Source organism: Drosophila novamexicana, unplaced genomic scaffold (assembly GCF_003285875.2).
Source record: "Drosophila novamexicana strain 15010-1031.04,08,12 unplaced genomic scaffold, DnovRS2.1 tig00000877-arrow-arrow-pilon, whole genome shotgun sequence".
In the NCBI taxonomy this organism is placed as follows: Eukaryota; Metazoa; Arthropoda; class Insecta; order Diptera; family Drosophilidae; genus Drosophila; species Drosophila novamexicana.
Window position 1 is genome coordinate 55,700 of NW_020824831.1, and position 25,925 is coordinate 81,624.

The 25,925-nt window shown below is 40.0% G+C and overlaps 2 protein-coding genes across 3 annotated transcripts in view; one reads left to right on the plus strand and one right to left on the minus strand.

Moving 5' to 3' along the window:
- The first annotated feature begins 368 nt into the window (after positions 1-368).
- Positions 369-25,925, plus strand: part of LOC115764855 (tubby-related protein 4) — a 30,175-nt gene continuing 4,618 nt past the window's right edge. For both annotated transcript variants that reach the window (XM_030708124.1, XM_030708125.1), the window contains exons 1-4: positions 369-547; positions 24,503-24,667; positions 24,730-25,189; positions 25,382-25,911. In XM_030708124.1, coding sequence (XP_030563984.1) covers positions 452-547; positions 24,503-24,667; positions 24,730-25,189; positions 25,382-25,911 — 1,251 coding nt within the window. In that variant the 5' untranslated portion in view covers positions 369-451. The remainder of the gene's footprint in view (positions 548-24,502; positions 24,668-24,729; positions 25,190-25,381; positions 25,912-25,925) is intronic.
- On the minus strand, positions 14,437-18,857 carry LOC115764856. The gene is made up of 4 exons (XM_030708126.1): positions 18,495-18,857; positions 15,682-16,090; positions 15,106-15,233; positions 14,437-15,048 (listed from the first exon to the last, which is right to left on the minus strand). Exons 1-4 carry the CDS (start codon positions 18,723-18,725, stop codon positions 14,581-14,583), a joined length of 1,236 nt encoding a protein of 411 aa, XP_030563986.1. The 5' UTR covers positions 18,726-18,857; the 3' UTR covers positions 14,437-14,580.

Genomic DNA, 25,925 nt, shown 5'->3' on the forward strand with positions numbered 1-25,925 from the left:
GGTTCGTGTTCTGGAAAGTGTGCTTCAAATTATGTTGGCTGCGTGCTGCAATTTGTCAACCCCTATGAGAGATGTTGAGCTGAAAGCAAGCATATGCCATAAGACACATACAATACACCCACACACATGCAAACACCCCCACACAAACAAACACGTCACTGGCAGCTCGCTGATAAGGCAGCTTCCATGGCATTAGCTTTTACTGTAAATTAGTTATTGGCCTGTTAAACTAAAACGATAATCAACAACGCCCATTTCTCTACTCTTATCTAGCAACATGTGCGTGGCGTAAATCAGCGACAGCAGTGGAAGAGGCAGAGACGAAGACGGAGACGCCACACCAACAACAACAATAACAACAACAAGAATAACAACAACAAGAGTAACAACAAAGTAGTTGTCCAGCGCATTGTTCTCTGGCGGAAGCGGAAACGGCGCTCGAACTCGTAAAATGCATTTACACTTTGAACGTAACATCAATACAAAATGCGACTGTACAATACTCTCGCTTTCGTGGATGGGAAAGGTGCCAGATGATATACCCGAGGTAAGTCACTTAGTTTAATAGACCCCGCGCCTGCCGATGTCGACCCCGACCACGATCCTGCTGGTCAAAAGCTATTAGTGCCGAGGTCCTTGCTGGTGTGCGTCTGCTTGGCCAGTTAATTTGTGTCATCCTTTCCCATATATACAAATACAATAAATACTGGCAATGTCCATTAAACTGTCGAGCACTTTAAATTGCCACCAGAGCCATTAGATGAGCTCAGCTCAGCTCTTTGGCGTGGGGACAGAGAGTGAGTTGGGAGGGAATATATGAGCGTGACAATGCTTAAAATAAAGCCTAATGGCTGCGCTTAAGTGGCTAAGACCTAAGCGTTACCATTAATAACTCGAGTTTTGATAATCAAAGGGCTTAAATATTCAAATATTTCCTGGAATTTCACATTATCTGTTAAGTAGCTGAATCATTTTTGGGAGTTTGTTTTTATATTACACTAGATAAAAATAAAAAAAAAGTATATTAATATGGAATCTCTTGAAGCGAGAAGTACCATTTAAATTTGATACTTTAAAGTATATTTATTTTGTATTACATTTTTTCTTTAAACAAGAATATTTTTTTTTATTACTTCGTGAACCTATTTCTAGAAATTAGGAAAAAAAAAGTTTATTTGCTTTTGCTTCATTTTGCTAGAAATAACCAAAGGAAATTTTTCTTTGTCCTTAGCTGCAATTTTTACAGAAATTTCCTTTTGGGTGTAGACTTGGAAATGTACGACCTCCAAATGGAGGCAAACGGTAGTCAAAGTTGGTATGAAAAACATCAACAACAACGCAGCCATAAAAGTGTACGCTGCGCACTTGACGTCATGAGCCTGTGTGTGGAACAAGCGGCAGGTGGCTGGTTCAAATTCAGGAGTAATTTTTACCTTTATTTGTTATTTGTAATGAGAAGAGGCAACAATTAATGAAAAAATGGTAGGGCATAGCCTTGTGATCATTTGAGCGGCTTCTTATAAGACTCAAGTTGACGCAAATTGTTTAAACGTATTTTACCAGAACATTTAGTACAAGCTTTCCTCTAAAACGGGCTACTTTGCATATATGTAGGACAAGGTTACTTAAGCTACTCGATAGCTGAGGTTGCTTGTCAGGTTGGCCAATAAATGGACTAGAGGAAGCCAACGACAGGTGCGTCTGATGATTGCCGCTCTCGAAAGCGACGCAAATAACTGCGTGTTCAGCTGTTTCAAGACTTATCTGCAAGCAGAACTTACATGAGCTAAATATACTTATGTAAGCAGCTGTATCAAGAGACAAATGCACCGCAGTTTAATGTGTTATATGCTGCACGCTTCGGGGGGGTCGAGCAAGCCTAATAATTCGTGAAGAAACGCGGGTAGCTAGCGAGGAATACTGGCTATTATTACGGATAAGGCAAAGTCAAAAACTTCTAGATGACTTAAGGAAGAAACGAATAGTCAAATTTCAAAACATGAGCTGAAATTCACTTCGGATAATCCCGGATTATCTAGCAGCACATGGCAGACTTTGCGAGCGTTGCAAAACAACTCCAGAACACATTCTGGAGTACATGCTGAAATACAGCTATAAGCAGGCTAAGACTTTCTCACCTTGGGGGCGGACTAGAGAATGAGAGCTCTGATGCCAGGAAAAATTAATTAGCAGAGCAACATTTTACAATGAGTAGCCCTCTAGACTCAGCTGTTCGCAGTGCACTGAACTCAATTAATTAATAATGCTCCACACTTTACAGGTGCTCCTGAATATACCAAAAATTCTCAATTTTAAACTCCAGTTAACTCTTTGTTTAGGGAATTAAGCTGCTTCCGCCGCCCGAAGAAAAAATACTCACTCCAAATTTGGTTATGCTTCGATTGATATTGAATTGGGTTTCCAAATAACACGTTTGTTTTTCCGACATTTTTGCACGCATGAGCTCATTTGCGGCATTTCTCAAGTGCTTCCACACCGGAAGTGCATGGAGCACAGGCTGGACGTTAGGATCTACGCCTATTTTTAGAGCTATTTGTGGCGCTGTTCGAGCTTAAAATTGATTTTGTATGTATGTCTGTTGCTTGGGTGGGGTGTGTGTGTGTGTGTGTGTGTGTGTGTGTGTGTGTGTGTGTGTGTGTGTGTGTGTGTGTGTGCACGCGTGTGTTTGTGCGCGTGTAGCCTTGTCTGGCGGTCTTAACTTTTCCAATTATTATGAACTTTCAGTGACTGCGCCAATACAAATGCCATATAATCCTTTTTATATTGAATATAAAAATCCAATCACGTCTGCCTCTGCAACTGGGCTCCAGATCCTGGCGCCTATGCTTCCCATATCCTGTGTCTTATGGCGCCAAATTAAAGTTGAGTGTGCGCCTTAAGTGTTGCTCTTAGCCAGTGCCACATTCACATTCACATCCACATCTGCAACCGCGCGAACGCACACCCGCACACCTGCATACCCCTTTGCCCTTGCCCTGTGTCTGGAACTGTCTATCCATCTGTCTGTTTGTCATTCTGTTTGCCCATTCGTCTGGGCAAATGCTCTGTTTTCGCCCTGAGCAGAGCAGCAGCATTTGCTAGCGATTTATTTAACAGTTTTCAATTTCATTTTCAACACTCGACTGTGTGTGCGTGTGTGGGTTGTTGTGCGTGTGAATTGAAGAGCGTGTGTGAGTGTGTGTGTCTGTTTCTGTTTCGTGTGCGGTTAAGGGCACGTGTCAGTGTTTGCGCGTGCCGATTCTTGTTCTCATTCTCATTTCCATGCTCACACCTCCATTCCCATTTCCATTTCCACTAGCAATTCCATTTCCATTCCCCATTGCCAAGTGCACGATGCTTTCAATTTCTTGTTACGCCTTTACAGCAATTTACGGCCGATAAGCTTCTGTTTTTATACCCTATAGCTATTAAAATGCTTAATAAGAGGGTACGTAGCTGTAATCCCTACGACGGCATTTTGAAAAATATCATCTGCAAAGGTGAAAAATTGGTGAAACATTTTTGTGTTCTACTGTTTAGGTATTTCAATAATCTTCCAGTTCTATCATCAACATACTTTTCTACCGACCCAAGACTCCAAAGCCTTGTACTTGGTTCAAAGCTATAACCATTTGTGAATTATAAGCAACGAAAAGGCGTGAAGGTGTTAAGCCCTGCGGCCTACACTGTGTTTGCTAAAGACCATCGTTTTTGTATTTCGAGATTTTCTTTTAGCTCAAATAATGCGCAAAAGAGTTTAGTTACATTATTTCCTCCTATAGGGTGTCTTTTAGTCTTAGCTTTGAGCAATCGCATTACGTTTATTGACAGTGGTTCTTGGACCTGGTGCTAAACAGTTGCCGCTGATGCTTTCAATTCTTGAAATGCTCGCAGACCGCTGGGAATTGTGACTTTGCTTTCAGATAATTCATCTCAGCAAAGAGCTCCTGTCTTCAAATATTCCCACAGCGCAGTCATTACATCAAAGTATTTGTTCGACTTATGTTAGCTAAATATATATACACATATATATACATATATATGTACAAATTTTGATGGCTGGCACTTGGACTTGGGTCTTGGTGTCATAATGTTTTAATAGGCACTTTTCATGGCTGGCGATTTTAACTTTAACTTTGGCTGACTGATTGCTTGGCTGTCCCTATCTCCCCCCCCCCATTTCTCCCTCTCTCGCTCTCTCTCTCTCTGTGTGTGTTTGCCTTGTGTCATCAAAGCCCAAGTGTCAGAGGCGATCATAAAACGCCGCTCCTAAAAGCGCTTGTCTGTCGCCATGGCAATCAAATTGCTGGCACAATAGACACCGCTTGACTGTAGAAACTGCCAGTGTCAGCCTCAAGTCAAGTGCACAGTGTACACTGCACTCGCATGAGCCATGTGCCACCACCCATCCCCTCTGGCCGCCTGCCTCCCAGGCAGCGCAGCAGTGCTGGTTTAGGGGTTGCAGGCGTCTTCAACTGTCGCGGCATTTCGCATACATAAATTGACACAACCTTTCTGACATGTACCAAAATGAAATCGTAAAACGAAATTCGATTCCATTGCATACAAACACATGTACACACGTACATATGTGTACATAGATGTGTATGTATTTGTATCAAAATCAAAATCGAGCAAATGTGGCATTGTATAATGCCATTGTCATTGCCTGCATGGTCATTATGCAAATGCCTGAACGCGCCCAAAAACTGAATTTCAATGTTAATGTCATTTATACCCTGTACTAGACTTGAAAGAGCTATACCGGTTCCTTTCTCCTGTTTTTTCCAGTTTCTAGCAATTTCAGTTTTTAGACACTGAAAATAATAATGTATGATGGTTATGGGCAAATCAATGTAAGAGGCAGAAAGGAAAATCTTTAACTCCGCTAAAAGTGAATATAATCCTCATCAGGCAAACGAGTTGAGTCGATCTAGCCATGGACCTCAGTCTGTCCTTCTGTGATATCAAGTTGATCGCGCAAATTGAAAGATATATCATCATATATCTTTTTTATTGTGTTGCATAATATCGATAAATAGTTATTTTGTGGCATGGTTTTTTAAATCATAACTCAGAGATTATAAGAGCTAGATAAACCAAACTTGGTGTATAGATTCTGATCTGGTATATCCCAATTAGTGATTCTTAAAGTGTTAGATACTTTTCCAAAAATTCCTGAAAATTCAAGGAACTCTTAACCCACGCGCCATATTTGGGCAGTGAAAATGTCATAAGGATCGGAAGGCTAGCGAAGGACAAATATATTCAACAAAATTCGTATTTTCTGATACGAATAAAACAGGGTGTCTTTCAGTTATCAATTTCTATCGCCTGCCAGCATTTTAAATTCATAAATTCATAATTTAAAGGCATAAGCGAATTGTGAGGGGCTTCTTTTATTTTGTGGATTTGAGTGCTCGCAAATGGTTTCCTAAGCGCCAACCCAGCATTATATTTTGCATATTTATGACGCGCTCGAAAGTATGCTACGATTTGGGCTTATACTTTGATGCCACTGGATTTCAGTTACATATTTGGCACTAAGGTCTCAACTTTTAATGGACTCAAATAAATTGCAAAAGCCGTCACATAAGCCGCGCACCGTGCACAGGGCAAATATGTTATCATCTTTGCTGAAGATGAGGACGAACGCTTGGCATTCATCGCTTAGCGTAATTAACAGTTGGCAACTGTTGATGAAGTTTATGCCGTAGCTCGAGCTCCTGCTCGTTCTGGCCTTGGGTTTGGTCCTGAAACTTAGCCGACTTAGCTGTTGCTTCATTAGGCAAAGCACTGACCCAAGCCATAAGTATCATTAATAAGTGCCTCCTACTGCCAATGTCGACTGTTCAACTCTCAACATTTTCCAGCTCTATTCCTTGGTATAGAGGGTATTCTTATTATGACATGAAACGTGTAACGCGAAAGAGCGATCGGAAAACTTTGTCATATAACTGTCATAGCAAAAGAATGTCGAAAATGAAGTTCTTGTATGGTATACATTATGTTCTTAAAGATATTTTGACTAAATTCTTTACTTATTAGATTCACTACGCTGCTTACATATAAGTAACCCTTTTTTTTACCATCATACCACAATATCATATGCTTGACAGGAATAAGCGGACGAAAAACAAGTGTTTTTTAGGATCTCTCTCTTATCTAGTTACTTTACTAAACGAAGTATTACGATTTTCAATATTATCCTCCCATAATATGTGCCACATATATACAAGGGCATTTAATCTTCGGCGTTCCAAAGATATCTTTTCTATCTTGCTCTCTCTCCCTCTCTTTCTCTCTTTCTCTGTCATCTCCATTTGTAGCATTTTAATTACGCACCGTAAAAAATAATCGAGTTCTTAGTTTCATTCAATCTGAGTACGCAGCACGACCCTCTAATGAAAGTTGAGCGCTGGTCACTGACCAGTCTGTGGAGCAGGGTGCGCTGCTGAATGGAGCCGTGGTGTGAGAGCAGGGAGGGGGCTTGGCTAGAGGGGGGGCTAACCACCGGGCCAATCCCTTCTAGTTTGTGCCGCTAATTATGTGCACTAGACTGTGCCGTTATGCTGGCGGCATTTAATTTCTTTACTCTTTGTTTCATTCCATTTCGTTTCGTTTTGCATTGTGCCGCTTATTTTACGGCACTTTTGTTTAGCTATGGGCGCGGTGGGCGTGGCTGCCGCGTTATTTATGTTTGTTTCATTGCGCGTGTTTTTATTTAATTTCGCAAGGACCATAAAAATGCCGAGCAGCTGCTGCTGTTGTTGTTGTTGTTGCTGTCGCTGCTGTTGCTGTTACCTTTGGTTACGTCTCTGCGTTTATTATATTTGTAATGAGCTGCTTATACCCTGTAGCAAAGGCGACTTGTTGGGTAAATTAGTTGTCAATTAAAGTGCTTAGTTGCGATTAAGTGATCAGTTTATCTAGCAGTTAGTTATATATCGATTGTTGACCAGACAGCAATAAATTACTTTTCGACATTAATAAAAATAAGAATCCACTAAATATTGATTGTGAATTATTATTATCATCAAAGCATAGGTGATTTTATCAAATTTCGATAATTATCGATTATATTTTTACAAGTGCTGTGGCTATCACAGTTATCACTGGAAATTAAAACTTCTTCTTATTGTCCTCGATAGATAAACTATCATAATGATGCAATCAGCATATTCTATTGCTAATTATCATAAAAAAAGACTTGATCAATAACTTGAATGCTAGCTATCCATACTAAAACAACTTTTTGTTGCATGAACTAAGCAAGTATTAGGGTCTTCCCGTGGCTCGATAATTATAGGTATCGAGGTATCTCGTAGCTGTGCTCTTACAAAGTTGATCCACTTTATGGCCAAAGCTTGTTTTAAAGCAAAAGTTGTTTTTATGCGCTTAACAACCCTGAACAAAAGTTGAGCACACCCTGTAACCAAACTCCTCAGCTCGCACGCACACACATATATAAATATATATAGAGCACAGCTCACGCGTTATAAATGTGTTACGTGTAACGTTACAGCCAGCCTCCCCCTTTGGCGCCCCGCTCTATCTGCAATTTCCACGCATAAGCTGATTTAAACACGACGCCCAAAGGGTTTTCTCTGGCTTGTTGAACAGGTGCCGATTACAAGTGCCAATTTCTCTGCTGCCAGTTAATTGAAAACTTTTTAATTGTTTTTCTTTTGTTGTTTTTGGTTTTTTTTTTTGTTTTTGGCAATTTTAAATGAAGTAGACTTAGTTTTAGTTTAAGCCCAACTGATTTATGGTCACGTCCTTGGCACAGTCGCCTGTTGTTGACAGATTCAATTAAGAGACGGCACGCGCTCGAGTCATAGATTCTTGTGAGGTGTCACTATTCCCCTTTCCCTCTCTCTCTCCCACTCTTGCTATCTTGAAACATGCTGTCTCGCTCTATTGGCATTGGTGCATTGCAATTTAAGCCAATCGTTTGACCAGGCTTTTATTCAGCTTGCATTTGGGTTTGTTTGTGGCCAGCTCTAAAAATTGTACACCCCAGTCAAGCACACACACACACACACTCGTACTAACTAGTTCATTCTTGCTGTGAGTCTGCTCCTGGCTGTGGCTTTCAGTTGTGTCATTGATTGGTTTACCCAGCATTTTGTTTGTTAGCTTTGGCTGCTGCCTGGGGTGCCTTCTCGTGTAGTTGTTGTGTGCGGTATTTGTGCCTGCCACTTGCCACTTGTCACATTGCCACATGGCCACAACAGACCGCATCAGACCCACATTCAATTGTTGCACGGCCAAAATCAATCAATTATTTAAGTGACCCATCTTAGCTATTGCATAAAGTTCTCTTTCTTCTCATTGGACAATTGACGTTTGTTTCATAATTTTGTTGATTTTGTTCTTCTTCTTTCCCTGCTGCTTCTATTCATTTGCGTGTGTGTGTGTTCATTATGATGCATATTTTTCATTACATTGATTGAACATTTTTCGTAATGGTTCAGTTGCATCGGTTGTTTGATCTCAACTCAGGCAGCTCCCTTTGCTATAAATCCGCTGGGAGAGTAGCTTTTTTGTGTTAAATCTCTTTGGTATTTTACAATTTGCACTCTATTGTGTTGCCATTCTCGAGAGCATAGCTCTCATGTGTCAGTAGCTCTAGTAAGTTTAGTATTTTACTATATTACCCTCCCTTTTGCGCTTAGCCTCTTTATAATATATTCAAATTATTTGTTCTCCGGAGTGGGCCATCCTACAACGTTTAATCTGCAGCACTGCGTTGCCTTAAACTCTTTAAATAGATGTCTATTCATGAAAATGGGATCTTTTCAAAATGTTTACTTATTTCAAGCTAAATAATTAACAATTTGGTTTATTGCACAAATCTAAACGTTTTACTGACAGCTGCGTGTTGTTTTAAGCAACAAAGCTCCCGTATACGGAAATTTTACTATACTTATCTGAAAACTATAACAACAACTATTACTTTTTTTTTATTTTTAAGCCCACTTATAATAAATGTTTGCTTCAAAGAATTTGCATCGCAGCGTCTGGAGCTATTAAAATAGTTCATTAATTTTACCCTGAGCCCGTTAAAAATGGGTAAAAAGGGTGTAATGATTTTGTGCAAATGTTTGTGAAAGGCAGCAGAAATGTCAAAATCCTGTTTTTTTGAGCAAATTTTATCAGAGCTAGAATCACCAAAGTTCTGATTGGTGTAGGAGAACACACGCAGGGTGTATCACGCGACCTTCCCCGTGTTAAGTTTTGTCTTTAGATTTTGTACTTACTTTACTTTTCCGCTTATTGTAACTTGAATGTTTTAATTATGCTACCTGCTTTGTGTGCCGTATTTAAATTGACAGCACTCTCACACTTTAAGTCGTGGCTGCTCTCTATATAGACCACATTCTTCTACATAAAGAGAATAATTAAATTAGCAATCCTGCTTAGTCATCCTTTGTGCGTCATCCTTAAGTATTTTACTGGAGCAACTGAATTGGATATTGCATCTTTACTTTAAATTTTAATAGTTTCGAACAGCTTTAATGTGTCCAATATAACGACGTCATGAGCTTATCATTTGTTGGCATACTTTAATACCATGTCAATTGGCTTGTGACCTGATATGCAATCTTATGTTTTTTCTTTTGTTTTCATTAAATTTTCTATTCGTGTCTTAGCCTTTGTCTTTACCCGTTCTTTTATTTCTCCTGTTTTTTTGTTGCTGTCATGTTTTCCATCTGTGCTGGCCTGTCATAAGCTTCTTAACTTGTATTTTTTCGCTGGTAATTGCTTAAACCTTGGTTGCATTTTAAGTTACGTTTTGTCCCTTTTGTGCATTACGCATCCGCCACGTGGCAAGTCCAAAAAGTTTTTCGCTTTGACAGGCAAGGCAGAACGTCATGTGGATTGGATTGGGAATCGGGGAAATAAAAAGACGGCTTTGTGGGTGGGATGCGGGGTCGTATGCATATGCACATGGCAACTGACATAACATGTAACTCATGCTCCATTTGTCAACGCCTGGCAGCAACAGCAGCAGAAACATGTGGAAACCATTTGCAGCTTGGCTGCAGTTGTTGTCTCTGCAACCATCTATGTCGCTGTCTCTTTCACTGTCTCTTTCACTGTCTCTGTCTCTGTCTCGCTGGCTCTGTATGTGCTGTAACAGAAGATGAGTTGCACTTGAGCATGCTAAAATGCGTTATTAAGTGCATAAATATGCAATGCGCGCAGCCATACGCCCGCTTCATCCCCCCACGCTAACAACGGCGTTCAGGTGAACAGGACAAGTGGATCAAGGGGCTGGCGGGGGTTCAGGTGCGTTGCAAATGTGCGAAGAGCTTTTGAAATTTAATAAAATGCAAATGCGAAGCCTGTGAAACAGACATATGCAATTCAAAACTTGCACAGACATGTGCTCCCCTTCCCTACCTCCCCATATGAACCCAATGACCTCTCCCAAAGCAACCCCAGCCCTTCCCGCCCTCGCTGGCATTGTCGCTGCGCCCCTTGGCACGCTAATGAGTTGCCCTCGTCTCGTCCCCAATCGTCTCGTCTCGTCACACACAAAGGCAGCCAACGACAATGAGCATTCTATGAATTATGCAGCATATCCAGCCCAGGATCAAGAAAGGATGCACTGAAGCGGCTGCCCACCAAAACAAATTGCGGTAATGGCAAATACATGTACACAATTACGAGTTCCAAATACTTTTTTCTAATTATTTTAAATGCAAATGTGCAAAATAAGCGGCCAGAAATTAAGTTGAAGAAAAAACCCCCAAAAAAAATCAATAATTATAACTTTTGGGTTGGCTTGAAAAAGGATCAAAAGGTGAGCACGTGCACAATGCCAACGGGCAAGCACACACTCAAATCACACACACGCACACATGCACACTCAAGGCAATCGCCATCAGAACGAAGCACATAAGTTGCCTTCTCTCTGGGTATGGCTGTAATGAAAAGATTAGAACCGACGCTTCGAATCTTGTTTCCGGCAAATTTCACCTATACTAACCAAAAAAAAAAAAATCAATGAATCGATTTAGTTCGAGCTAACTTATGATTTGGAGTATCGGCTTTCCTTATCAATGAGATTTTTTGATTTTTCTTAATACATTTTATCTTTATTTTAAGCCACTCATTTTTTATGGAATATGTCGTTTGTTTTGGGTTTCAGGTCGGGTATTTTTTTTCATCATTTCAAGGCTTGAGGCTAGGTTAAAATTAACGAGAAAGTAAAAATATCTTTGTCCCTTCGAATATTCAATATCCCGTAGACATTTTCCATTTGCTGATATGTGAGAATAGTGAATGCTTCGCATAGAAACAGACGGTTCGACAGGCAGACATGGCTATATGACTCGTTTGTCCAAGCTGATCTAGAATATATATACTTAAAGAGTTTGGAGTTGTCTCCTTCTATGGGTTACATACCCAATCTATTTTATCTTGCGGTTTTATACCAACATTAACACCTTTCGAAATCTTTCGTTGACTTTAAGAATTGGCAAGAGAAATAATATTTATATATTTCCATAAAACCTGACATATTTTTAAACCCATATATTGTAGTTGGAAAATATACCCAGAGGTTTAATCACAACCAAAATGCCAATAAGCAGGAAAATTTGCTGAACTTTGAGCTTTGCTGCCAGTCTGTAGAAATAGTGTGCATTACATTTTATTCCTGGAATTATTTATTTATAAATATATATATTTATTGGTCAACCAGCTTCAGGAAAAAGAAATATAAACGCCATGGTTGCCATGGTAAGGGTCTAAATAAGAATACACCCCATTTTGAAAAATGCTCAAGCCTCAAAGCTACAGACCCTCAAGTTGGCTGCGCTTACCCTCTGGCTCATGGTTCTCAGCTGTCGACTGTCGACTATCGGTTGTCGGTTGTCGTTACGCCAAGCCTTTCACACTTGGGGCAAGTGGCAAAATGTTGTTACGTGAGCATTAAACCATATTTTAAGTTATTAAGTTATTGACAAAAGCACACGTCACCCCTTGCCGCTGCCCCACACCCAGACCCATTCTGCCTGCCTTCTCCTCTCTGTGTGTGAGTGGGCGCCCCCCGTCCATGACAGTCAGCCGTTGCCAGGCCGAGCTGGGCTGGAGGTGTGGCTGTGGATGACACTTGTGCGCTGCTTATCCGTTGTTGTTTACAATGCCAATGCCACGCCCTACAGCTACACACACACACACACACACACACACACACACATATAATGCCTGTATTATATATAGTATGTCTGCACATAAAAACTGTAAGCGGCACGCATAAAAAGAAATTTTCAATTTGGCCCAAGCTGCCGCCAGCGGCGCCTCCCTCTTCTTTACAGCATATTTTCCATGTGTGGCGACTCTTGAAATTTCCTTTCCTCCTTTTTTTATGTTTTTCGTCTTTAGGGAACTGCGGCAAGCGCTGCCAAATTTGTTAAATTTGTTAAATTTTATAAATTTCTGTTTTGAATTAAACATAAGTATGGCTATATGTTAGACCCGCGCAGCAGCTACAGATCCTTCGCAGCTTGCCCCCCCTCTCCAATTTCTACTTCACTGAAGTTCTCTCATTTGGCTGCGACTTTCATCTGCCTTTCGGGCTGGGACATTTTTCAGCTGCATTCTTACTGGCGCTCTGTGGCATTCGTGTTTCGCTCTTTTGTCTGGATAGCATATCACCTGCATTTTATTATCCTTGTGGCCAGGTGCTCTGAAACACTTTGAGCAGTCAGCAGCGCAAAGTATTCAGTTGCTACTTCAATAATGGTCACCTTGTAGTTGATTTCCTTTCTGCCCTTTGCCCTTTCGGAGCGTTGACTTTAAAAAACATTGCCTCTGTAACATTTTATACATATTACATTTATTTTTCCAAAGAATCTTAAATTTGTTCTTTTTCCAATTGGCGAACTGGGCTTAAACTGAAATTATTTTTTTTTTAATTATATGAATAATCCAACTCAAATTTTTTCTTTTAATTTGAACCGATCCGGTCGTTGCCTGAAAACTACTGTACCTAAGCCCGAAACAAACCTATTCCTAAAACATATTCAATAAAATATAATGTATAAAATAAAACATATAGTCTTGATCAGTATCAACAGTAGAGACAATATAGACATTTCCGTCATTCCGTTTTTCATCCAAACTGATCTCTTAGCTTTAGTCTATGTATGTCAGATCTATGCAAGCCATAGAATTAGAGATAGTTCGAAAATAGAGTTCTTATATGAAATGTCTTTTATTCTAATCCTAGAATGGGCAGTATTCTGTTTGTTTAATTTTATTTACTCACCCAAATATATTTCTGCAAAAATCTTTAATTTCTAGACAATCAAGATTCAAAGTAAAATCTGGATGTGTAAGCCAGGTGCGAATCGAGGCATTTATTCAAACCGTAGACTGACAACTTTTTGCTAGTTCAAGCTAGTTTTAGTCTTTAAACAATAGTGTGTGAGCGGAATATCAAATAGATATTGATTGGGTCGGGTCATATTAGTTTGTCTGTCCGTTAGGCAAGTTCAGTTAGAAACGATTTGGACTAGACACCTAAGGTACGCATTTCCAAAAACAAATATAAAGGAATTTCAATTTTACAAATTATATTCGCATACTTTTAACATATGTGTATATTTTAAATATTTTAAAGTATTTCCTTTTGACCTGACTGCAGGGTATCGCACAGTCTTGTCATACCCACTAAGCCAAATTTTTATTGCTACGCTGTTCGCCTGCAAATGGCAGGAAACAAAGCGCATAACAGACAGTTTTGGACGCAAGTTGGTGATGTTTAGAGAAGCAGAAATGTGTGTGTGTGAGTGTGTGTGTGTGTGTGTGTGTGTGTGTGTGCGGGGGAAGGGAGTGGGGTGGAATGTTGAAATAGTTGTGCGAAGGCATCTGCGATTGCCTTGTGGTCGTTCTGGACATGATGGCCTTCAGAGCAGCAGCAGAAGCAGCAGCACACTTCGCTGTGAGTTAATTTTGTGTATAGCCGAGGAAGAAGAAGATAAGGCTTTAGAACTTTTCCACATGTAAGTGCTCGGCTGTGTGTCAGGGGGTACAGCAAGGGGCTGGCCACAAGCAAATAAACACTCACCAGTGCTGGACAACTGCCGCAGAAAAAAAAAGATGTGTGTGCGAGTGTGTGTGTGTGTGTATTGTGTACATACGTCAGCAGCCTTTTTCACTTTTCCTTTTCCTTTTGCTTGCGCTGCCAAATCAACCACCGTCGTTGAAGTCGCCGTCGCAGTTGGCGTCGCAGTCGCCGTCGACGCAGATAATTTGCCAAGTGGAAGAGAGTGAGAAAGGAAGAGAGTCATGAGAGAGTCGCGGGGTTGAGCGAATGCCATGACCTACTTTTTTTGCCGCAACTTTTTCAATTTGTTTGTCATCGAGTGTGTGGGTGAGTGGGAGTGTGAGTGTGGGTGTAGTATGCGTGCCTTGTACTTAAGACTGTTAACTGGGCTTTCGCCAATTGGTTTTATTTGATAAAAATATTACAATATGCAAATATGTGCCACTAAACGCTACTCATTTAAAGCTTTTCAATCGGTTGACTAAATTAATTATACCTTGCACCCAAGAGGTCGACTATGCCACGGCAAATAGCATTAGGCCCAACATCGCATAGAGCCGTTGCGGCACGGCCCGCTGCTGTTCGAGCACAGCATTTGTTATGCTCGACTCGGGCACATGATCGGGCACCATGTCCTCGGGTCTTATCTGACGCCATGTGCTATCCTCTTCGGAATCCTCCATCTCGTCCTGCTTCAGATCCGAAGGTGTGGTCGAGCGACCCGTCAACAGCAGCAGCTGTATACGCTGCAACGGAGTCAGGCTGGGTTTTCCATCCATTATTTGGCTTTTTCCTTGCAGGAAGGGTTTATAGCTCGGCGGTGGAACATCAACTCCGCGATAGCCATAGACAAACATTTGCACGAACAACGAGCTGATGTTAAAGTCCGTAATGGTTGCTTTCAGCGTGGTTGGCGAATAATGACTGTACTCTGCCACGGGCGCCGTATAGTCCTCAGCGGTGGCTATCTTATCCGCAAAGTGCTACGGATGAATACCAAGAATAAGCATACAAAATTTTACCGAACAACTGATACTCACATCAAAGATGACAAACTTCACGTAGGTGATGAAATCGCTGTCGATATAATAGAAAATGACCGTATGATTTGTCTGCTCCTTGGACACATCCGGCGATGTTTGATATGTTTCGTATATCAAATCGTCACCTGTAAAAACATTTAAATAGCTTTAGTTGAGTGGAATTGACTATTAGCTATCCTGCAGCCAGCTGCGAAAGCGGAGTATATCGGAGAAGTATAAGAAAACTTGATTAGCAAATTTGAGATTTCTGGCTTTTAAATATTGCGAGGCACGCTCTAAGAACCTATGTTGCAAACCGATATTTATTGATTTTGTTGAAGGGGAATAATCGGAGGAAATATATAATATGTCAATCAAAACTTATCGATATCAACTGAATTATCGATAACTAGATCTGTATATGGTGCGCCCGAATTTTGATCGACGCTCTTATACAAACCCACAATCAAACATGGCTGTGATTGAAATAAGGTCTGAATGTTGCACAAATTTCAGATTTTTGTATAGCCTATTTGTATACTATTCAACCTCTTCAAACCTCATTAGCACATATATTAAGCAGCCTCTAGTTACCTTCTTGCCGTTGTCCAATTTCTATGATCTTGTCCTTGAGCTCAAAGTCCGGGCCATAAGTGGTCGCATCGGTGCTCGGCTCGTCATCCTCATCGTCCATTATCACCGTCTGGGGCTTGTCGTTGTCGTACGTTTCGGTTATATTCTCATAGTCAAAATCGTAGGGCGTCATCTCGCCCTCATACATAGAGTCCCGATTGATTAGCAGCGCGGGATTCACATTCAAAATGGTTTCGTTTAAGCCATAGATTGTGATAAGCACATCAAAGGCCGCAGGCAGATTCGGCCTGGGCGCCTCCGAAGCTGTCTCGATATCTGCCTCCAATGTGCTCCCATCGTTGGTCACTAGGCGGACTATGCCCACCACCAAGGTATCCACATAGCTGAATTTCACCTCGGCCTCAATGTTCTGCAAAATGATTTGATCAAAAACAGATGAATTACTAACGAATCATTCAATTAGCAGACCATCCAGGGTATTCAATCATGCGTATACCAAATAGATATTTGCCACGCCTCGCTGACTTTCGAATCTATCGTCAGTTAGTTTAAATACACAACGTGCTGCCTCTGGGGGATGTACTTATATTGAACATTTGCACATTTTTCTTGCGAAATCTCACGTCATAAGTAGCCCACGAATTTCCATATTGAAAAAACATTTGTATTTAAAATATAGCAAAATGTGCGCACCCTCGCATCTCGTGAACCTGCCGCCTGAGGCATCCAATTGCTGTCAGAAGCTGTGCCAAATAGCCAAATTTGCAGCTGATTTGACATATGTACTAGACACGACTATATACTTGTATGAGTTCCCTTACAGAGGGTATGCAAATATTTTCATAGAGTGTGCTGCGCATTTGTATTAATATATAATATTATAGCTTGGTCTTTATCTAACTATTTCCCTATGATCCTAAGCTTCATGTTTAAGTTCATTACATTTTTTAAAAGCAGTTAATGTTGAACAAGCCAAATCTACATACTATTTCATATAGAAAACATTTTGACTTTTTTATATTAATTGTTTTAAACATTATTTTGCCTTTAGATAAGATTTAAATCAACCAATATCTTCCAAAATTTCAACTAAAACATCCTAAATTCGGACTCCATATCAGATTAAGATCAGATTACATAAAAATGTATTCGTTTTAGGAACTCTTGAAAAATCCATGGAAATAATCTGTCGAATATTGAGTTTTGCAAAAAATTCTTTCTTCCTATTTTCTTAGGAAATCTTGAAAAAACTCGTTTATTATGCTCTCATCAGGGAACCCACAAGTTTAGCATTTGAATCAAGTCAAATTTTTAAGAGATTTCGAAATTGTTATTTCAAAAATATTCTTTAAATCATGAAACTAATTAACTGTTGCTTTTCAAGTAGGAATTTTTGAGCAACGCAAATTCTCAAATTAGGTATGTTAAGTCTACTTAGCGCAAGTTTTTTGTCATATTGTTAAGAATTTAAAATTACATACGCGTTAAAAAATGTTTGAGTACTATTTAGGAGTTTTATAAAGCAAAACGTATTTAACTATGCCGATCATGCTCGAATTCCATACGACGTTTTCTTGGATCATTTCCTTATCAAGCTAAATATTGAACTCTGCACCAAGTGTTAAGCGATTATGTTCCGGACCGGTTCGAAACAGGAACAGGAAATCTTTTAATTCTTCTTACATCTTAACATATATTGATATCTGGGTTCACGGAAGTAGCTAACCGGGACCCAATCTTTAACCCCTAAGCTGAGCACTGGACACTTTTATAGGGCTCGCAGCATGGTTAAATACTGCTCTCAACCTTGACAAAACTTGTTGGCAATATTCGAACTAAATATAGAAGAGTATTAAACTTTCGGCGCCTTAAAATGAAATATTCCTTTAAATTTTCATATTTCTAAAATATATAAAGTATGGCAATTAAATGTTTTTTTAGAACCTCAAACTTCTATATATTCTAATATACTACGTAATTTTTAAATTGAACCATGTAAAAATATTATGGGTTGCAAATATTTTATTTCGGCTTTTGCTAGCTTTCGCAACTTGGCTTTAAATTTAGCCAATCAGTTGGGTTATGAACAGTTTTAATAGCAACATCTGGCAACGGGTAATGGGTTTATATAAGTCGTATAGACCTAAAAATTATATAGGAATTTTTGTTTTAATTAGTCCGGCCAGGCATACACATTTAACTAATAATCCAACTCGTTTCTAAGGCAATAATCTGCGCATCAAATGGCCAAAAGCAAATGTTATGCCAAACATTGGGACGCGAGTACCGCACAGACGCCCAGTACTAAATATAAATAAATACATATCTATATAGTGTTCTATTTGTTGTCGCTTAGATTTAGTTTTTTTTTTCTGATCTGTGGGCAAGTGACGAAAAAAAAAAAACTAAAATTTCGTTTTCTATTTCGGGCTGGGCATATGCAAAAAATAACAAGTAAGTGTGCTTTAGGCGGAAGTGCCCGACTAGCACTTACTCTTGGTCCAGCGCCGACTTCGTTTGTTAACGATATTTATTGACAATCTGTAAAATCGAAAAAGTATAAATTCCTTATGCTAATGATATATGAAACCATATATTTTGCAAAGTCAAGTCTCTAGCTTTTGTAATTTCCGACATGGACGCTTCATGAATATATATACTCTACAGAATAAGAAGTGTTTCATTGGCCTGTTACAAAAATGTTCACAAAAACAAATTCCCCCTTTTAATAATTTTAAAAAGGTTCAGATTATAGAAATAAGCTAAAGACACCAAAAAATCAAATAAAGGGTTATGGGCAACAAAAAACTCACTTGATTCGAGACGATTTCAATATAGGTAATTGGCTCGACAATGTTGTACTTAAAGCTGACATTGGGCGGCTCACTGATGCTCGCAGGACGCGAATGCTGCACATCCTTAAGCAGCAGCTGATCGCCCTCAATGCGCTGACCCGCGCCAAAAAATCTCTTGGCCTGGACGCCTCTCTGGCTGAGCAGCGCCTGAGCCGTGATCAAGAGGAGCAATCTTATTGCATTAGACATGTTTTTCTCTATTTTTTGTTTTTTTATTTATTAACAAAGTTTTTGTGCTTAAAAACCAAAACTGGGAATATGCTCCTCCACGCTTGTGTATCTAAAAATTATAGCACGAACGCGCCGCGGCAAACGAACGCGGCCAACTGATTTGGAGATTTGCCCCGAGTGCGACTGAGTACAAGTGTTGACTGATCTTTGGACATTTCACTTTTACGAGGAGAGCGCGAGAGACTGACAAATTGATAGAGAAAACGTGCGCAGAGAGAGCGCGACCAAATGCCCTGCAGTTGCTTCTAAATATATTGAATTCCGCTCCCGCTCCCGCTCTCTCTCTCTCTCTCTCTCTCTCTCTCTCTCTCTCTCTCTCCTCTATTTCTCCTTCTCCTTCACTCTCTGCACTTTTGTGTTCTTGTGCCTTTTGGTAACAAGACAGCGTGTGTACTTGACCCCAAATCTGTTGTTGGGCAACAACCGCCCACAAGCTGTCCACATTTATGACCGCCAGCGACCCCATAAAAATAGCATTCGCTGACCAACAAGCTGCCAAAAATAGCCAAAAATTAGCAAAAGGCATAAAAACAAACTTGGCATATTTTTAGTTTGGCCCAGGATTAAAGGTTAAATGCTGATTGGGACAACATACTTTAATCGTTCGCATTCCGCAATTTTTAAATGCAAAAAGTCAAATTGCTTTTGCATTAAAAATCAACAACAATTATTTAAATATAATATTTATCTTTATCTTAGGATATTCTTTGGTTTCTATAGGCCAATTTTGTCGAGGTTTTATAGATTGTCATTTAAAAAAAAATTAAAATTATCAATAAAAAGACAAAGTGCTCTAGTCGACTCGGTGATACCCTGAACTTACTCCTACCAAATATAAAGTATAAAATGAAAGATACTTGGTCTGTATAAACTACTTAAGAACTTACATGTCAAATTTGGTGACTCTAGCTCTAAAAACTTTAGAGATTTGCTCAAAAAACAGGATGTCGATTTTTATTGATCGAGAATTATGTCCTTTAAGAGGTCGGACATGCTTCCATCTGTCTGTTACATTTGCACAAAACCATTATACGCTTTTTAACTACTTTCAATGGATTCTGGGTATATTACCTGAGAGTGGTCTAGTCGGGAGTGCTCGACTAGAAGATACCCTAAGCCTAGCACCGCCGAGCTACTTAACAAATATTCTAGCTAACTTCTATACATGAATACACAACCACGAACTTACATATTTACTTTGTTTCAAACTGAGGGAAATGTATTCAAGAATAATTTCGCTCGCGTATAAGTCTCTAGTTCTGGTAGTTTCAGAGTTAGTTTCTAAGGTGCTTATACAGATGATTCGGGTTAACTCACTTCGTTGTCTCGATCAAAACTTTATGAGAAAACATATGCTAATGCATAAGACTCACATCTCTGTGTAATTATTTACCAAATATTAAAGTTTTAAAGACCAAATTGCGCATACGCCACGTGAAACCAAATGTTCTGTTTATATTTAAAAAATAATATTCTTTAATTGATTTAATCAAGTTTAAACTTTAACGCATTTAAATTCCGATTTGTTCCATGCGAATTTACAAAATTGTCCCGCTGAGCCTTATTAAAATAAACAAGCGTTTGCCTGTAGGGAATATGATTATTGTAGAGAAAGAGAGACAGATAGAGAGAGATAGAGAGAGAGAAAGAGAGAGAGAGTGATAAATACACAAAGAGCAAGCTGAGCTATTTATATTGAAAATTGCATTAAATTAATTAAAAATGTGTGTGTGCTGAGCGCTTGAAATGGAGCATGATGAGGGGGCAACATTGATATCGCCGCACAACCGCAATTTATGGCTGCCACAACAACAACACCGAGAGCATCATGCCACATGCAGCAGTTGTTGCCCAAAAGCTACATACATACAGAAAGCATTTGCTGCAGTTGGCCTGCATTGAAAAGTTTTTGGGGCATGTTGCATTGAAATTTGTGCAACTATGCAACAAATCTAAATGGAAATCTGCCGCAGAGCCTGCCCATTGTTTAGCCAGGTCCGGGACAATGCTAGGACGGAAGTTGTTGCTGTTGCAATCAAAGCAATTTCCGCATTGCACTTCGATGTGGCAGCTGTTAACAAGCTAACAAGTTGCAAGTGGCAAGTGGCAAGTGGCATAAAGCGACCAGCTGATGGCCTGTCAACGCTAAGGCAAGACATGCCTCCCAAAGACGCCCGCTCAACTTTCAACTTGGCAGGGACTCGGCTGCCTCTTTATGAAATTCAATTACGGCATTAATGAAAATTGCATTTAATGTTGTCAATGGCAGCAGAAAACTGGCCGAGGCGCCCGAAGGCCACATCAAGTGATTATTGAACCAGCGATTAAAACATTTTCTTTTGTGGTCCAAAAACTTTTAATTCGCTTTTATATTCCATTTTCTTGCTATGCTTCGTATGAGGCGCGTGTTTTTTCTTTAGATTTTTTCAAACAATTTCGTGATCAAATTGTAACAAAATTTCGATATTTTGAAATCGTGTTTTTGCTTTTTATTTTTTAATTTACTGCATGTTGACTGCATTTACCCCGAGTGCATTTTAGTTGAGCTTAATAAACATTGAAAAGCACTAAAAATATTGCCGAATACTGAATATTGAAATGCCGATTTGCTCCATGGCAATAAAACGTCCATAAAATGGACATGAAAATGTCGGAATATATCTGCAAGCTTGTGGAAACGTATTTAACTCAAGTGTTCCCCAAATACCCTGCACAAATGTGGTAAATTGGGTTGATTAAATGTAAAGCTGGTACGGTCTGATCATTTTGTTTGAAATCTCTTTTCTATATCTTTATCAATCTATATGAAAATGTACAAAAACCATTATTTCTACATGCAGAATAAATCATATACCAAATGCAATCATCGTAAAATGTACAAATTCGTGATGAAACGCATGGAAAACTCTGGAGTAAAGCATTTTCTACTTCCGTTCGATCGGTTTTCAGCTAATTTGCAAGCCATTTAACGTTAAATCATTTATTTTGTGTTTAAATAGTTTAAAACAAAGGTTTTCAAACTTTTCTTTAAGGATATTTCCAATAATTATAATTATAATTTGATTATTTTTACTTATTTACTTTCTTACTTACTTACTTACTTTCAAACATTCATATTCACGGTCGGAAAATGGGTGGGAACTCTAATATGAAACTTCTTATTCTTTTGGATGAACTTGAAACTTGTAAAACTAAATACAGTTGAACCTGCGAGTCACGCGAATATGCTTGGTATAGACATAGCCGTACTAGAACTACGAAATCTGGTATGCAGGTTCTTTTACCATTTATTAACCGCATGATAATCACATGTTTAGGGATCCAATTTTAACAACTGTTCTACATGTTATCCAGTTACTATAATGTCCAGTACTTCTAAGTCAGAAAGTATTTAAGCTAGAGCTACTAAATTTGGTATGCGGGTTCTTCAACAACTTATTTCGAGTTTATTTTAAAAGTGCACAATAATCACATGTTTGAAGGTCCTATACTATCTATCTACTATAATATTCAGTCCGTCTTAACTCAGAGACTATGTGATTTCGATTTGAGGTGGAGGTCCTATTATAGCTTATCTTATCTTTAAAGGATTTTATTAATACAAATCTCGCAGTAATCAAGTGAATAAAAGATGTTTTATATTCATAAATCTTCACACGTTCGATAAATTCCGATAGATATGAATTAGGCAACTTAATTGAATTGCTTGAATTGAATTGATTCATGTACATTTCATAAAACTGTTTACAGGGCATCTGGCAGTTGAGCTCATTCAGCTGAACTTTCTTAAATGTTTTTGTCTCAAGTGTTTATTAAATGCAGATATATTTACATACTTCGTATCGCATATAGAGGCCGCTGATGGCCCAGACGTTGTCTTCAAGTGGCCCAATGAAAGGTTAATAACACTCTCCACAAAGAAATGCGCTTTATAATTGGGCGCCGTCATTGAACGCCACGTTGAAATGTGCCACAAAATGCGGCAATTGGTTTGCTGAAAATATTTTATTATCATATTTTTTCCCTATTTAATTCATTTAACGCAAATGTGCGCAAATTTCAATTGGTAGCGGGGAGGGTTCGCATAGATCCAGGCAATGTCCATTACGTAATTGCATTTGACAGCGGCGGGCATCAAACGGGCTAGTAAACCAATTAAGGCGTGTGTGTGGGTGTGGCCCAACTGAAATCAATAAAAAGCTATGCACTCTTCGCAGCTGGCCAAGCGGAAATTGCGAAATAAATTGTTGTTACTGGCATTTTAATTTATGCCTCGCAAATTGGATTTGGCCTTAAAAAAATAAGAAAGACAGATAATAATATTGACCATTTTGGCTTAGCGGGGATTAGCCCAATGCGCCCGACTCGGCCAGTCAAGTTCCTTGGGCCTCGCAGCCTGAAATGAAAACTGAACTTTGCAGCTTATCACCTGCCACCAATTGGCGCTCAAATGTAGGCCACACTTTGTGAAATATAATCAGCAGAGCAATTGCAAAAGCCGCTCAAAAGTTGGAGTCTACAATCTGACGAGTGGTGCGGCTGGCTGCTGTGGGTCCCAGGGGGTGTTGCGCGTGGGTGCCAGTGAGAGAGGCGGGGAGGGGAGGGAGGAAGATGCGGCTGATGCCAAAGGCAAAAATTGTGAATGCAGTCTGAATGCTGCAGAACAGCTCAAGTGCCAGATGGAGAAATAAGTTTAAATTAGTTTATCAAAAGTGCTCGACTGAGAAATACCCAATAGTCAGTTTACAAGTGTCCTTAAGCTTATCCTAATGCGCACACAATTGTACACAAAGTGATGGGCATTCATATCATTGCTGTAAATAAGAATGCACGACTATTATATACCCTGTAATGAGCTGTGAGACTCTCGAGCTGTTGTTCAAATATTCATGTGTATATAAATTCCAATAGACACCTTTATCAATCGAAAATGTAGAATATACCTTGTACTCAGTTCTCAAATGATCTAACGTGCATTTGTGCACATTCACACATGTGTCTTCTAGACTTGTCAGCAAGAAAGTCAAAGAATACTTTAAACCTCAATGCTCGACTATAAGATACTCTATATTCGAGTCAAAAGTGCCTTAACTATCTGAGCTTCTTACTTAGGTTTATACTTTTAAATGCACAGCAAACATACAATCTCTGATGGGCTATGATTGACTAAATGATACCCTGTATTCAGTTCTAAATAGCTCTAACATTTTTTAAGATCAGTATCTCTTACTGTCTGGATGTACTATCTTTAAGTCCTAAGTCCTTAAATATTAATAGGCTTACATAATTATAAGTTAAGTGGTTACAACCTTGTACCTAGCTTTAAAATAGCCAAAAAAATTATTTATACTGAGCTTCGTGTATATAGATCAATAAAAAAGGTTTAAAAAAATTGTTTGGCCCAGAAATACCCTGTAGTAAAATTTATTACAGTGTCTTAGACGACAGACAATGTGCATATCTTGTAGTTGTACCCTGTTTAACACCTTCCATGAGTACAGGGTATTAAAAACAGCATATTGAGTGCTTACAAATGTCAGTTAAGTGTGCTGCAAAGTGGGACGGCAGTCAAAGGCAGCTACTGCTAGCGGGATAATCCATTTTACAGGCGCATTTGCGCGCATTTGACTGTCAATTGGCGGCTGCTTGGGTGAGTTGGCAAGCTCATCCTGTCGGCAGCTGTGCGCAAAGGATACTCAATTTGATTTTGATTCTTTTTCTTATTTGCATTACAGGATGAGGGCTGGAAGCTAAACCGCACGAACTACTACCAGGAGGGCTGGCTGGCAACCGGAAATATACGCGGCATTGTGGGCGTCACATTCACCACCTCGCACTGCCGCAAAAACATGGACTATCCACTGCGAACCAACTACAATCTGCGAGGTCATCGTTCGGACGTAAGCGAAGCACTTTTACATTTTGTTGAGCCCCTCAAGACCCAACCACGGTCTTTCTTTAGGTAATACTTGTCAAGTGGAATGAGCCGTATCAAAAGCTCGCCTCCTGCGACAGCTCTGGCATTATCTTTGTGTGGATCAAATACGAGGGTCGTTGGTCCATTGAGCTGATCAACGATCGGAATACACCGGTCACGCATTTCTCCTGGTCACACGATGGTCGCATGGCGCTCATTTGCTATCAGGATGGCTTCGTCCTCGTCGGCTCTGTCGCGGGCCAGCGCTATTGGTCATCCATGTTGAATCTGGAGTCGACCATTACGTGCGGCATTTGGACGCCCGATGATCAGCAGGTTTACTTTGGCACCACCCAGGGTCAGGTGATTGTCATGGATGTGCACGGTGCGATGGTGTCGCAGGTGCAGCTCTCCAATGATGTCCCCATCACATCGATGGCCTGGTCCTGCGAGAAGTTTAAAATGGAGGAGGGCGAGGAAGCCGAGCCCGGTGTAACAAATGCCGGTGAGTAAGAGGAAATTGTTCCATATGGGGTATACAAAGCGGATTTATCAAAAGTTTTCGTTCAGTTCACTATTTAATTTAAATAATAAGAAAATCTTACTCGTTGAGCAGATCTATTGAAATATCTATTGTGTCGGTCTTTAATCAGTCAATCAATCAATTCCACATTTCCCTCCCTCTCGCGTTTTCTAGCCAAGCGCTCTTTTGTTCTGGCGGTCAGCTTCCAGAATGGATATATCTATTTGTTAAAGTCGTTTGACGACGTCTCACCCGCACATATCAACACCTGCCTTAACGGCGCCCTGGGCATGGTCATGGAATGGAGCAACTCACGAGAGCTGCTCGCCGTCGCCGGCACACTGCGCAACAATAGCGCTGGCCTGGGCTTGGACGGCAAACTGGAGGATCTGGGCACGCCTAGCTTCTATAACAATCTAGTCAAGTTCTATACGGAATCGGGCGCATGCCTTTACCAGGCGCACATACCCTGCAGTAGCGCCACCGTATCAGCCATCACGTGGGGGCACAACGACAAGCGTTTGTTCATAGCCACGGGCACACAGGTGCACATCGCTTGGGTCTCACGACGTGTGGCCTCGCTGCAGCTGCTCTGCCGGCTGCAGATCCAGGCGAGCGTTGGCTCCGAGATGCTGTTGCCACTGCTGCCGTTGCCTTCTAGGATTAAGTCGCTCATTGGCAATTTGTTTGCTCAAACCATACGAGTAAGTCCATCAGC

Coding starts and splice junctions, on each gene's coding strand:
- LOC115764856 (XM_030708126.1), bottom strand. CDS start 18,725: ATGTCTAATGCAATAAGATTGCTCCTCTTGATCACGGCTCAGGCGCTG. Junction 16,091..18,494: donor TTGAAATCGTCTCGAATCAA/GTGAGTTTTTTG, acceptor ATCATTTTGCAG/AACATTGAGGCCGAGGTGAA. Junction 15,234..15,681: donor AATTGGACAACGGCAAGAAG/GTAACTAGAGGC, acceptor ATGTTTTTACAG/GTGACGATTTGATATACGAA.